This window comes from Molothrus ater, chromosome 11 (assembly GCF_012460135.2).
Source record: "Molothrus ater isolate BHLD 08-10-18 breed brown headed cowbird chromosome 11, BPBGC_Mater_1.1, whole genome shotgun sequence".
Classification (NCBI taxonomy): Eukaryota; Metazoa; Chordata; class Aves; order Passeriformes; family Icteridae; genus Molothrus; species Molothrus ater.
This window is the reverse complement of record NC_050488.2, coordinates 5,417,272-5,430,936: the sequence shown is the minus strand read 5'-3', so window position 1 is coordinate 5,430,936 and position 13,665 is coordinate 5,417,272. Positions and strand designations below refer to the sequence as shown.

Below are 13,665 nucleotides of genomic sequence, written 5' to 3'. Positions count from 1 at the left end.
ATGTCAGCTCCTTTGGGAAGGGAGGGATCAGGGAGCTGAGCCCTGCAGTCCCCAGGGGCACTGTACCATGCCACTGTGCACAGCCTCTCCCCAGTGCCCCCTGTGCTGGGAGGGCTCCGTGGGCACAGCTCCAAGGTCGAGATGCCTTTTCCCTGTCCTGTTTCCCAATCCTGCCTAATGTGACCAGGATGGTGGGGTGTGACACTCAGGGAACAGCAGGCATGGGGACATCCAGCTTCTGTCCCCTGCCCTGCAGCACTGATAGCAAAAGCCCAGCCCAGCCTGATGGATGCATTAGTCCTGCTGCTCATCCCCTGTGCTGGGAGTTGCTCTGCTCCCCAGGCTGTCTCCTCCTGCCTCAACTGCCAGCCAGTTTTTCCTTCACTTCTATCCAAAATCCCCTTTAATGTCTTTTAAGCCCATTAGCTCCATCCTCTCCAGAGCAGCCATGGCAGGATCCTCTCCTCCCTCCTCTGGTAGCTCCCCCCAGGCTGGGGGTGGGACAGGAGACATCCTCAGCTGTAAATGAGTGGGACTGTGGGCAGGGAGACCTGCCCAGCACAGCAAGTGCCCTCCACTTCAGTCCCAGCATCTGCCCAATCTCCCCATCCCACCTCCAGACTCTCTGTGGCTGCTTTCCCTGCCAAGAGCCCTCTGCTGTCACTGCCTGGGGACAGTGGCACTGGCAGTTAGCCAGCAACTCTGCTTGGAAGGCATCCACCCATCCATCCATCCATCCATCCATCCATCCATCCATCCATCCATCCATCCATCCATCCATCTCCACTCCAGCCTGTCCCTGGCTCTGCTCTGGGGCACAGACTCCCAGGTGGGTCAAGAGGAGAGACAGAGGTCAGTGCAGGGCATGTCACCCAAGCTGTGGGACCCCATCAAGCCCAGATGCTCCCCTCCCTTCTGCACAGGGCCTTCTGAATGCTCCTGGGGTCACCTGAGTCTTATTTTTGGATAAGGTCATGTGGTTTGCTGCCAACACCACGTTCTCTCCTGCTGTGTTACTGTCTCTCCAGGGCACATCTGCTGCCAGGTCTGCCTGGGGACAAGGAGCAGTCCTGGCGCACCAGCATTGGCTGGGGCTGTCCCCAAGGCTGCACCCTGCTGTGCTTGGGGCTCCTGGTCAGCTCCAAGGACTCTGCCCAGCAGCCTCACACCAAGAGCATCACTGACCTGACCAGCCCCTATTTCCTAAGGATCCTGCAGCACAGTGTGGGAGCTGGGTGACCTGGCAGCAAAGTGGGGTGTCCCAGGGCAGAGAGGAGTGCCCAGGGCAGAGAGGGGTGCCCAGGGCAGCCAGCAGTGCTGGTGGAGCTCCCTGCACCCGTGGCACAGCCCCTGAGTGAAGTCACCTCGCTGTCACCACGGGGAGGAGCTGGTGAATGCCGGCGCTCTCCCTCGGGAGCCCCGGGGGATGGGGGCTGACAGGCCCGTAGTTAAAGCCCTGATTGCCAGAAATCACAGGATGGCTATGCTCCGAGTAGGGCAGGGAATTAGATTCAGTCTCTAATTAAAGGTTTGCTCTTCATTTGAATTTCAGATGCCAGCTTTAATTTTAGAAACTTTTGCAGGCAGCAGAGCAAGCTGCCCACCTGCCTGCTGCCAGGCCCGGTGCTGGTGGCCAGATGTCACCACGGCTCAGCTGGGGACACGGCTGCACACCGGGCACAGGATCTGGTTACAGCTGTAACAAATGCTGTGCCATGACCCTGGTACCGTGCTGGGACAGACTGGTGAGGGGCTCAGCCCTGGGCCAGGGTGGGGCTGTGCCAGAGATGCCACAGGGACAGCACTTACATATTCAGTGTCGGCCTTGGAGTCGTAGTACTCGATGTCTTCCTCCTGCAGAGAAAGGGGAGAGCTGTTAGTGCCAGTCAAGGTCAGGGATGGGAAAGGAGACCCTCCCCTGTCTCTTCAGCACCTCTCTCATGCTCCTGGCAGCCACCACCTTGCTGGGAACTGAACCCTCCCCAGCCCTGCTGTCCTTGGGACATGTTCAGGACCTCACATCCTCCACATCCACCCTCCAAGGACTGGCCATGGCCTGCCATGCTTCCCTCACTCATGACTGCTGCTGAGCCAGAGCACTGCAGGGCCACCAGCCCTGTGACAGTGACACCGGTGTGACCACAGCCCTGCACTGTCACCAGGTGCCAGCCTGTGCCACGTGCCCACAGCCAGGCTGCTTTGGCTCTGTTGCAAGCATCAGGAGCCACAGAAGAGCCAGGTTTAGGCAGTGTGGCAGGCAATGGCCCTGCAGCCACCCAGGCCCCCTCCCTGCGCTGCAGAAACAGGGAGAAAAGTGTCCTTGCTTCCACAGAGAAATGCACGTCGTTAATTTGGGGTATTTAGAACCTATTTAAGCAGAAAGGTCTGCTTGGATTCCTCTTCCCAGAGTGTCAAGACGAGAGACAGCTGATAAAATTCCTGAAGAGGCAATTGGGAGAGCAGCGATGCTGTCACAACAGCATTCCATGTACCAGTAGAAAGGGTAATTAAAGGGCACTCAGAGCCAGTCAATCCCAGCGTGCCGGGACCGAGTGTGATGCCGGCACACGGGCAGCACCGTCTGCCAGTCAATCCCCATCAGCAGCCAAGCCCAGCCAAGCCGCCTTCCCGGCACGGCCAGCGCCCTGGGGCGATCATTGCTGTATTATGGAACGAGGAAAGCGGTCTGGCCCCGAGCAGAAACACGGCCAAAGCCTCAATGGCACTGACTGCATCCCTGTCCCGCCTGCCCCTGCTCTGGACAGCCCTGGACACAGCCCTGTGCCAGGCACGGTGGCACTGTGACATCCATGCCAGCCTGGAGAAAGGCCCCAGTGGGGACAAGCAGCTCTCCGGGCAGCATCACCCGTCCCACCAGCCTGGCCCCACTGAGGGCTGGCAGTCACTACCCCTCACAGGGATCACCCTCTCAGCCACAAAATTGCTCCCCAGCGTGGCTCACGATGGCTTCTCCCAGCTTCCCAAGAGGTGGGAAAGCCCTGCAGCTGATCTCGGGGACATCAGCCGCAGGGGACCCTGGCAGGCTGTGCAGGTGTCTCCCCAGGATGGGGATTGCAAAGGGCAGTTCCAGCATCTCCCTGAGCAGAAGAAGATGCCCGTGGCTTCCGCGGGCTCTGCGACTCTTAGAGATTGAGATAAGGCAGCACCGGGAGGGGAAATAATAAAAAAAATAAATTGACGCAGCATCTTCCAATTTCTGCTATTAAAAAGCCCAGTCATTAAGGGAACACACTTATTAATTATCTGTGATTTGTTGTGAAATGCTGTGGGGTTTACAACAACAAGAAAGGGAAAAAAAAAGAATTAATTTCCCTTCAGCTGGCCCTGCCGCGCCGCAGCCGGCCCCACGCCCGGCCCGGCCCCGCCGTGCCCGGTCCGCGGCCATCTGCACTTCCTAATGAAAGGAACCCCGGAGACCCGAACACAAACCAGCTAATTTCATGTTTAATGATCTTTAATCAGGAGTGAGTGTGACTAACAACGGCCATCCAGAAGGTGCTTTGTTATTCATTTTATTTGCCGTTGGCTCCTCCGAAAAGCTCGGTTCCCGCTGCTCCCGCAGTGCAGAGGGCACGAGGTGATGATGCTCGGGCAGAAGAGCAGCGGTGATGATGCTCAGGCAGGACAGCCGAGGTGATGATGCTCAGGCAGGACAGCCGAGGTGATGATGCTCGGGCAGGAGAGCCGCGGTGATGATGCTCGGGCAGGAGAGCCGCTCCCTGGTCCTGCTTTCCCCGCCCCAGCGCTCCCACGGCGCAGGGCACGGCACAGGGAGCAGAGATCCTGTAAGGATGTCCCTCCCACCGATTCCCCCAGGGATCACAGAGCCCTTGCCGTGCCCTCTTTCAAGCCCTGACAACCCCAGGAGCAGCTGGTGAGATCTCAGCCACACTCAGGCTGTGGCTGAGGTTTCCACATGTGAGACAGCACTTGTGGGACAGCCAGCACCAGCATGGCCCTGGCCCTGAGATGTGCCCTGGTGCCAGGCTCCAAAATCCTTGCCACAGCTCTGCTGATGCTGGGTTTCTTTCATGGGGTTCAAGGGAGACTGGGGGAGCTGGCAGGGCATCTGTGTCTATTCCAGGAAGGAGGGAGAGAGCCCTCAGAGATGCTCTGAAAAGATGCCATGAGTGTTCCAAGAGGCAACAAGGGATCCTACAATTTCTGCTCCCTAATATTTTTTTAAAACCACATTTGCCTTCTTCACATAATCCTCTCCTCCTCTGGTCCATGTTAAACTCAGCACCAGGTCTGTGTAAATAGCACTGGTATTTCTAGAGCCTTTCAGAATAAATACCAATAAAGAAAACAAGGGGGTGAAGACGTCAAGGGATTTCAAGGCAAAATATTGTCCCTGTCTCTTGCAACCCAGCCTGCAGGAAGCACACACTGGTTCCCACTGCAGGGGAGGCTGACAAGGAGGAGCTGCTGCTCCATGATGTGTTAACCACTGTCCATTTGCTTGCAGCTAAATTGCCAAGTGCCCCCTGCACAATGGCACTGCCTGGCTGTGTCACTGGTGGGTTATTTCAGCTCCTAAAGTGCAACTCTCAGTGCAACACTGAACCCTCAGTGCAACACTCTGGGAGCTCAGTGCAGTCCCAGACTGATCTGAAACTGTCCCTGCAGCCATGGCCCAGGCTTCTCCAGCAAGGCCACCAGGGAACCACCATACCTGCACCAAACCCTTGTGGTTCAGTGTCCCTGGGCAGCCCCTGGCCAAGGCTTGACCCAGGTGGCACCTCCTGGAGGTGGCCCTGGGGATGCTGCAGGGCAAAGTCTCCCCAGGGACCCTGGCTCCTTCCTCAGCCCCTTGAGCTCTCCCCAGCTGCCCTGTGCTCCACACCTTCACTGTTTTCACACCAAAACACCAAGCAAAAAGCTGATTAAAAATCCAGGCTGTGCTCTTCTGGAGAGCTGCAAGCTGGAGCCTTGCCAGTGGCACAAGGGAGGGCCCTGCTCTGGCGCCCCCTGACACACCCCAGCAGAACAGGTATGAGACGATGCCCAGGACAAGGAGGGGCACACAGGTGCCTCAGGTGGGTGGTGAGGGGCAGTCCCCCCCACAACCCCTGACACAGCCCTCCACAAGCATCCAAATAGATTTTTTTTTTTTTGCCTAAAACAATTACAACAACTAAAAATAATGCTGAGAATGTCAATGCTCTGTTATCTCGCTGCAGCCTGGAGATGTCTGGATGGAGAGGTGCTGGCCCAAGCCTCCAAGTCAGCGACCCAACGAGGTGGCAATCAAACTGTATCACACACAGAGCTGCCACCACCCTAAAAAACCTCAGCTCCCTGCTCCAGCCATCCAGCTGGAGCACACAGCTGGCAGGGACACTGCAGGAGGGCTATGGCTCGCTCTCCCCTGTAGAGCTTTCCTGTAAAATCACCTAATCTGGCTAATCCCTCTCCTGAGGACCTGTAGGATCTGTAGTACTCCACAGGATTGCTCACTGTAGTCCTGTAAGGGTCACCCTTGCTAATCACATGCCCTGGGGATGCTGCAGCTCCCCGGGGCAGTTGTGCAGGCAGATCCTGCTGCAGCACATTGATTTCAGTCCCTCTGAGCCTCTGCCTGTGGGCTTCATTCCTTTGAGCAGCACAGGTGACCCCTGTGGTCAGCAAATCTCTTTCAAGACTTAATTGGCTCTGGAAGAGCCAAATCCTGCAGCAGTTTGCCTTCAGGCAGCTAGGGGAAACTCGGGAGGGTGGTGAGGAAGAAAAGATGGATCCCAAGCTGGCACCTGCCTGTTTTCCAGCCACTGGATGGAGCTGGTGGCAGAACCAGCACCCCAGGGCACAGCTTACCCGTGTGGGGAAAGCCAGGTGACCAGAGCTGTGCCTGGTCAGACCTGTGGGCAATTCAGTGGGTGGGGAGAGCAAGCAGGAGCTGGTGTGCCCATACAGCACTGGGGGCTCTGCTCACGAGCCCACCTTTCCTCTGCCATCAGCACTTTGAGAGGACAGTGAGTATTCAGGTACTTCTTCATGTCCCTGAACTGTTAAGCACACAGAAATAGCAACAGCTTTTGCTTATAGTTGCACCTTTCATACAGAGACATCCTGCAGCGTGTCACAGAGCTCCTGCAGCCTCACACCTGTGCTAGGGCAGCAGGAGCAGAGCATAAGCAGGGACACACACGTCCCCACCACGGCATCACCCTGCCAAGCCCTCCTGGGCCACCCCATGGCTGTCCCTGGGCATTGGTGTGCGCTGGTCAGTTGGTCCTGGCTGGAGCTGGGGCTGCAGGTCTCAGCAGGGGAGTGCTCAGCCCGAGGTGTCTGAGCCCTGCCATGGGCACAGCAGTCTCCTGGCTGGGCAACAACAGAGCAAAGAAAGTGCTCCTGCTACACCTGCCATGGGCTGGTGTGAGGGCCACAGCCAGGAACAGGCTCCAGAGGGGCTGGATGAATTCCTGGGAGAAATTCCTACCTGCAAGCACAGCCACACCTGGCTGTGACTGGTAGGGGCTGAACCTTTATTTCCACTGGCTAGAGCTATTCTTGTCCATATGCACCACAATGAATCCTTTCCTAGTCCCCAGAAGAGGACAATATTCATGGTTAGCCCCAGCCACCACAGGCTGCTGGACAGACCAAGAAGGGGTCTGGTGGGGCCCATCCTTCTCCTGCAGCACTGTGAATTCCCTGCATCCCATCCACCATCAGGGGCCATACACATTACCCAGGACAGGTGGAAACAGTCATCATAATCTGCCTTGGCATCTGTTTTTTAAAAGCAATTTCCTCTCCCTGCCTCTCTGACAGAGCTGGGGAAATATTTAAGTGACCTGTCAACAGTTTTTTCATCTCCCCAAGAAGATGTTTTATCTGATCACACCTCTCCAGCTATTCTTCTTTACATGGCATCTCCTGTCTGTCCTGCTCCTCTGAGGCTGCCTCGAGTGAAGTGTGGCTGCTGCTCCCCTCCACTGCACCCAGGTGCCACAGGGGGCCAGCACACACAGAGGGGCTGCTGGAGAGCCCCTGCCCTTCCAGGGATGGGATGGGATGGGATGGGATGGGATGGGATGGGATGGGATGGGATGGGATGGGATGGGATGGGATGGGATGGGATGGGATGGGATGGGATGGGATGGGATGGGATGGGATGGGATGGGATGGGATGGGATGGGATGGGATGGGATGGGAAAGCAGCACTGAGAGGAAAGCCAGCAACCCCTACACCAAACCATCATAGTCATGGCGAAGCCATGGATGGCACAGTGGCCTTGCAGAGTGGGGGGGTTGCTCAAGTCCTCTCAAGCCCCATCCTTGGTTTTCAAGAGGGAACAGCACCGACACAGGGGTTTTGTGAATGATTTTCTTGTTCTGCTTTTGGGCCAGACCGGCGCTACAGGAGCAAGGTTGGTGCTATAGCACAGTAATTCTCCGAGCGTAATGAAAGCTGACATTATATCAAACACAATAAAGACTCTCAGCTGATGGAGATCATTCCTGAACACACAAACCCATTAAACTGAAAAAAAAATATCAATTCTACACACTCGCCAGCCAAAAGAAAATGTGATTTGTTATCTAAAAGGGGGTTATAAACACAGCTTCAATGCACTTTCTGTGCTGTAATGAAAACTGGGTTTGAAATGGCAAGACGACTGCAAATTAGAGTATTTGATTTTATTTTCTAACTTTTTAGGTAAACCTTCTACAAGGGCAAGTGCAAGGTTACAGTGACAATCTTTCTGTTCTCAGCCGATAAGTAGGATCTGTAATTAAAGGAGGAGAAAAATGAAAGGAGGATAAGGAGCTGGCGTTCACCCTTCTGGTGCTGCTTTGAACACAAAGCCCTGCCTGCATGGCTGTGCCCAGCCCACGGGAGCAGCTGCTGGAGCCCACACGTGGCATGGCATGGCATGGCATGGCATGGCATGGCATGGCATGGCATGGCACAACTGCTGCTCCCTCACAGACACACACCCAGCAGTGCTGGGTGGAGCAGCAGGATGGGGCAGGATCCTGCACCTGGAGGGATGTGGCTGCATTTTTCTTCCCAGAGAAAAGCAAGACACAACTTCCCAAGGATATTTTCTGGGAATTGCAGGGAGGAACCTCAGAGAAAGAAAAAACAATTCTTATCTCATTCTCTGCTCCTGTGTTGTGCCAAAGTAGAATGCAATGTGGAGATTGTTTACCCAGAGTGATGGTGTTTTGTTTCCTTGGCCTGTCAGGGCCAGGTGTGTGTGCAGACTGTAGGTCAGCAGACAGTCACAAGGTTTTGTTCAGTGGAGTTGAGTGCTTGTGCAGGTTCAGTTTAGATGTAGTGCAATATAGAATAATATAGTATAATAAAGTAATTAATTAGCCCTCTGGTGTCAATGGAGTCCTCCTTGTCATTCTTCCCTTCGTTGGGGTTGCCTTGCTTTTCCTACAGAGGGATGCAGCTCCCAGGGCTGTGTGGCCGTGGCTGGGTACCCAGCCATGCTGCCATGTAGCTCTGCTTTATCCTGCACCTTTCCTGGGAAGTCAGGAGCACAGTCCCTGTTATTGCTCCTGTCCATCCCCATTTGGCAAACAGCAATCCCCTTTTCCCTGGAGTTTCGTTTCTAATGGAGCTTGAAATTATCTGGGCTTTGTTATTCCTCATGTGCTTGCAGGCAGGGGTTACAGACGGAGGCAGCAGCATGGGGCTGTCCAGCACTTGTGATCCCCCTGCCACCTCCACAAATGTCACCACTCCCCAGAACCACCCAGTGGTTAAACCCTGTCCCCAGCAGCTCCTACATCCACAGCTCAATGTATGGCTATTCTTTTCCAAGGAAAAAGGGCCTGCTGGGCTCTGACCCTTCAAAGGGCCCTTTCCAACGTCACAAGGTGGGGAGAGGTGGGAGGCAGAGGGGCAGCAGGCAGAGGAAGAGGGGAGCTTCCCAGTATAGTGATGGAAAATGCAGTGAGGAAGGAGACTGGGAGAAAAACAACACTAATAAACATTTTATGAAGCAGAAAATGGCTTATAAAGAAGTCAACTTTTAAAGGCAATTTATGTAATCCTGCCAAGCACACATAAACGAAGGGATGGATCTCTGCAGCACTGGAGTGTCCCCTAAAGGCACAAATAGCTCTGGCAGCCCCAGCAGACCTACACACGGCGATGATGATGATGATGGTGATGATGATGGTGGTGATGCTGGCCTGGGATGCATTCTGTGGCTGGCAGTGCAGATCTGCACCTCTGACAGCATCCCCCAGGTCAGCATGGCCCCCACTCCCACACACTGGGTGAGTGTGGGACACCTGAGACCCTACTGATGCTGCTGGGATGGGGCTGAAGGTCTGGAAAAGAACCCAAGGAAAACTCGTGAGGAAAGCAGAGCACCCAAATGGAAAAGAGCTGGGAGAACATGGAGCTGGCTGGGATGTCTGACAGGCCACATGGCAGCTTGTCAACGAGGATGGATACAAAGGATGGCAGCAAAAAACTCAGCATGACCTTTCAGCATTTTTATACTACTTCTACTTCTGCAGGTCCCTTGCCCAAGCAGGGCAGCAAGCAGAGGATGGAAACCTGAAAACTGCATTGCAGGGTGGGCTGGAGTCCTGGCGCCTCTGTTTGGTGCTGGGTGGTCAGCACAGGGCAGGCTCAGGACCACTGCCACAGCCAGAACTGGGGACATCCAGAGCAGGGGGCCAGCCCTGAGGTGCCTTGAAGGACAAACCCTCATGGCTTTGCACAGAGGGGAGCCAGACTATCCCAGTGGATCTCTGAGTGGAAGTCTGTAGGCCAGAAGATTCTCACTGGGAAAACTGCAAATGGGGAATTTTCTGTTTTCCTACCATACAGTGCCAGGTGGGTACCATGTCCCTTGGTGGGAGCCCACTCTGGCAACAGGACCCAGCTCTCACCTTTCCAGAGCTCTACCAGCCTTCTCCAGTGGGTGAATGTGCATCCCTGAGAGACCCTCACAGTGCAGGCAGGGAAGGGTATGATCTCTGCCCACATCCCTGCCCACCATGCCACTCTGAGCTGCCACCTAGCCCTGGAGTAAAACAAGTTTGAGGGAACTCATGAGGGTGCTCAGAATATGGGTGACCTTGGGGCCAAGGCTACTTTTGACCAAGGAAAATGCCCCATATCCAGAACTGATTTGGGGACACAGCCCCAGCTTGGCACAGCTGGTAGACATGAGGGTGGACGAGCCCAGGGAGCAGGGATGAAGCAGGACAGGATGTAGGGATTGTTTAGGGGATGTAGGGATTGTTTACTGGGAGGCACTTTGCAAAGCCTCCTGAGGTGGGAGGCTGAACTCAGCTCCAGAAAGGCCAGCTTGGCTGACATGTAGCTGGAAAAAAGCAAGGAAACCAGAAAACAGCAAGGAGAAAGGAACTTTCCCCGTAGAGACGGCTCGTGAGTGATGGCTGGCAGCAGCTCCCAGCTGCTCAGGCTCTTGCTGCTGCTTCATTTTCCTCTGGACTTCCATAGCAACCCATCTGCAGTGAGGTTTAATGGGGCTGCCATTAGCACTAATGCAGTGCAAACACTCAGCATCTGCCGGCGCCTTTGGATGGAAACACAGAAATAACCACGCTCGCCGCAATCTGTCACCAACTCCGGCGCGGGGCGAGGACGCGACACGCTGGGAGAGCAGGGGAGAGCTGCAGCCAGCAGGAACGAGCTGCTGGTGGGAAGGGAGGAGAGGAGGAGCTGGGATGCTGTGCTGCTGCCCCCTCCCTGCCTGCTGTGGGGGCAGCTGCAGAGCCAGGGTGAGCGGTGCTGGCACTCGGCTCTGACCCTGCCCGGACATCTCGAGGATAAAGGGCAGGAAAAGGAGGCGCAGCCCCAATGAGATGCACAAAGCCCCTTCATCCCTCTGCTCTGCTCTGCTCAGGAGCTGGGGCTGTTGCAGGCAGGACTGAGGCAGGTGGGCTGATGCCCAGCACCCTGGGGGCTGTGCACAGAGCTGGACCAGTCCATCAAGTGTCCCAGCCAGGCCTGGGCTGTCCTGATAAAGCAGCGCTGAGCTCTGCGGTGACGCATCACTGCACATTGTTTCTGGGTGACTCGCTCCTAATTACCTTGATTAAGTGGTTGCAAACAGTGCTATTAAAAATATTTTTTTTTCTATGAAAGTGGATTTCTGAAAGGTTTGTGCTGTGAATGGCAATATGAGCCAAGAGCTTCCCAGTGCTACAGCCTTTCCCAGCGTGTTTTGTGTCCTGCTGTTATTCCCCTGGCAGTGGAAGGCAGCCAGGTCTGGTTGGAGAAGGAGCTCTCTGGGGCTGCAGAGAGCCCCCGCAGCAGGAGCCCATCCCTGTCTTCCAGAGGATGAACAAAAGCCCCAAGCACTGCTACAAAATGCAGTGACCTTGTGCCCACCCTGCACATGTCCCGGTCACAAGGCATCCAGCCCTGGGTGCCAGCCCAGCATGGGTGCACAGGGCAACTACAATGTCCCTGGGGGACCCACAGTCAGGCTTCAGGTGTGCTCAGGGATGTTTCCTGATCCTGGAGGACACGTGAGACTGGGTCAACACTAGGGATGAAGATGCCCTGCACTACTCTGAGCTTTCCTTGGGAGCCCCGAGCCAAGGTCCTGGTGGGGCACCAGCACTGGCATCAGCAGGTGCCTGCACCCAATCTCATTATCCTCTTCACCTCCTCTCCACTGGCCTCTTGGGAAGAGCCCACAGCAATTCACCAGTGCTTTCATGCAGACAGGGAGACCCCTGTGAGCTCATCCTGCTCCTTGGGCGCCCATGGGACACAGAATCACCCACCAGCTTCCACCCCACCTTGCCCACATGGCAAATGAAAGCCAAGCAGGTCAACCCCTTGCCTTCTCTTTTGTTCCTCCCATCTCTTCCTCTCCCCAGCAAACCATGGTGACCATGAGCTACGGCAGGAAGATCTGTGTGAGCAGCAGCAGCTCAGACTGTGAAATACCCCCCAAAACACAGCATCATGGCCTGGCAATGGGGCTATCCCCAGGCTGTCCCCTCAGAGGATGCAGGAGGTTCCTCAGGGCTGGGCAGGATGCCATCCTAGCCAAAGGAAGGGGCTGGGTGGCTCAGGAGTATTTTTTATTTCAGACTCCATTTGCACTGGGAGAAAAACAATCTTTCCTTCCTTTTGTATTATGGTTATAATTTGAGAGCATTTCCAGACAGAATCCTTCAGGTTCCTGCTGAGTGCTATCACCGCCAGAATTACAAAGTCAAATGCAATCATTAAACCCGCGTCTTCCCTCTCCCAGCCCAGATTGCTCCTTCCCCAGGAGCAGCCCCCACCGCAACTGCTGGCATGTGCCACAGCTGAGCCACCGCTGCTGTCACCCCGTGCCAGCCCCCCCAGCACCAACCCCAGCGGTGCCAGAGCTGGGGAGAGCGGGAGCATCCTCAGCCCCCACCCCTCACTGCTGAGCTGTCACTTCAACCTTCACCTCCTGCCTTCTCCTGGCGGTGTGTGCGGGCTGAGGCGAGGCTGCAAACGAGCTCCAAATCGCTTCATTTGCTCTCATTAGCGTGGCAGGCGCTGGGGCTGGGGCACGGCACAGCCGGCGGTGACTCACGGAGGGGACACGAACGTGGGCAGGGAGGGATGGCACAGCGACTGCCCTGGCACAGGGGGCAGGGCTGGGGAGGCTGGGGTGCCATGGAGCCTTACCCGGATGTTGTCCTGCCAGTGGTGAGCCTTCTGGAATTTCTCCGCCGCGTTGGCAAGTCTCTGCAAAACAAGTGGGAGAGGAGGAATGAGCCCAGGGGAAGCAAGAGCAGCCAGGCATTGCCCACTCCAGCCCGGGAGCATGGGTGCCACCCCAACACCCAGCATCCCTGCCTGGGGGTTCCTGCAGCACCCTGGCACCCCTCTGCTGCACGGGCAAGGGGGCAGCACCCTGGGAGGGTGCTCCAGGGACAGGGAGCCAGTTTGTCCTGCTTGCTCCTGCCTTTCCTGGGGCAAGCCCCTATCTCCAGAGGAACTGCTGCCATTTGAACTCCTCAGGGCTGAGCCATTGCAGCTTGGCAGCTGGAGCAGGGCAATGGCTGAGCCCAGCTCTCTGTACTGACAGCCCCCAGCTCTGTGCAGAGCAGGGCAGACTCTTCAAAAAAGCCTCAAAACCCCCTCAAAATATGGGGCCCAGAGGTGCAGTGTGCTGCCCAGCCAGATTTAACCCCTTTGTACCCCATGGCCACACTGGGGTAACCAGAGGAAGCAGGATTTGCCAGAAGCAGGATGGGGTGATGCTCAGCACCAGGGCACCCTCCCTGGATGCTCAGCCATGAGAGTCCTCAGCAGCACAGAGGGTGCAGCAGGGCAGGGCTGGAGACTGGGCAGCCCCTGGGCAGCACTGCAGTGCCTGGAAGAAGCTGCAATCTGGCCCTTTGTCGAATCAAAGGGGATAAACAGGGTGAGAGCTCCAGGCTTTCTACAGGATCATTTCCACATCATTAAGAAAATAAAGCCAAGAGCAAAACGAGCAGCCCCAGGCACCCTGGTTTGTGGGCAGCTGCCTGGGGAGCTGCCTGCCAGGGCTGCACAACCTGATCAGCACCAAAACCCAGCCAGAGGCAACCCTGAGCCAGCCCACAGAGCCCAGGACCACCCAGACCCCTGGGTGTGGGACACTCACTGCTAACAGGGGCACGGGGTCATGTCTGCTGATGCCACACCCAGCACAGCCTGCT

The 13,665-nt window shown here is 56.0% G+C and overlaps 1 protein-coding gene across 2 annotated transcripts in view; it reads right to left on the bottom strand.

Annotated features, from left to right (window-relative positions):
- Positions 1-13,665, bottom strand: part of CACNA2D2 (calcium voltage-gated channel auxiliary subunit alpha2delta 2) — a 211,778-nt gene that overhangs the window by 31,093 nt on the left and 167,020 nt on the right. For both annotated transcript variants that reach the window (XM_036390790.2, XM_036390792.2), the window contains exons 4-5: positions 12,647-12,706; positions 1,810-1,854 (exon numbers count right to left, since the gene is read on the bottom strand). In XM_036390790.2, coding sequence (XP_036246683.1) covers positions 1,810-1,854; positions 12,647-12,706 — 105 coding nt within the window. The remainder of the gene's footprint in view (positions 1-1,809; positions 1,855-12,646; positions 12,707-13,665) is intronic.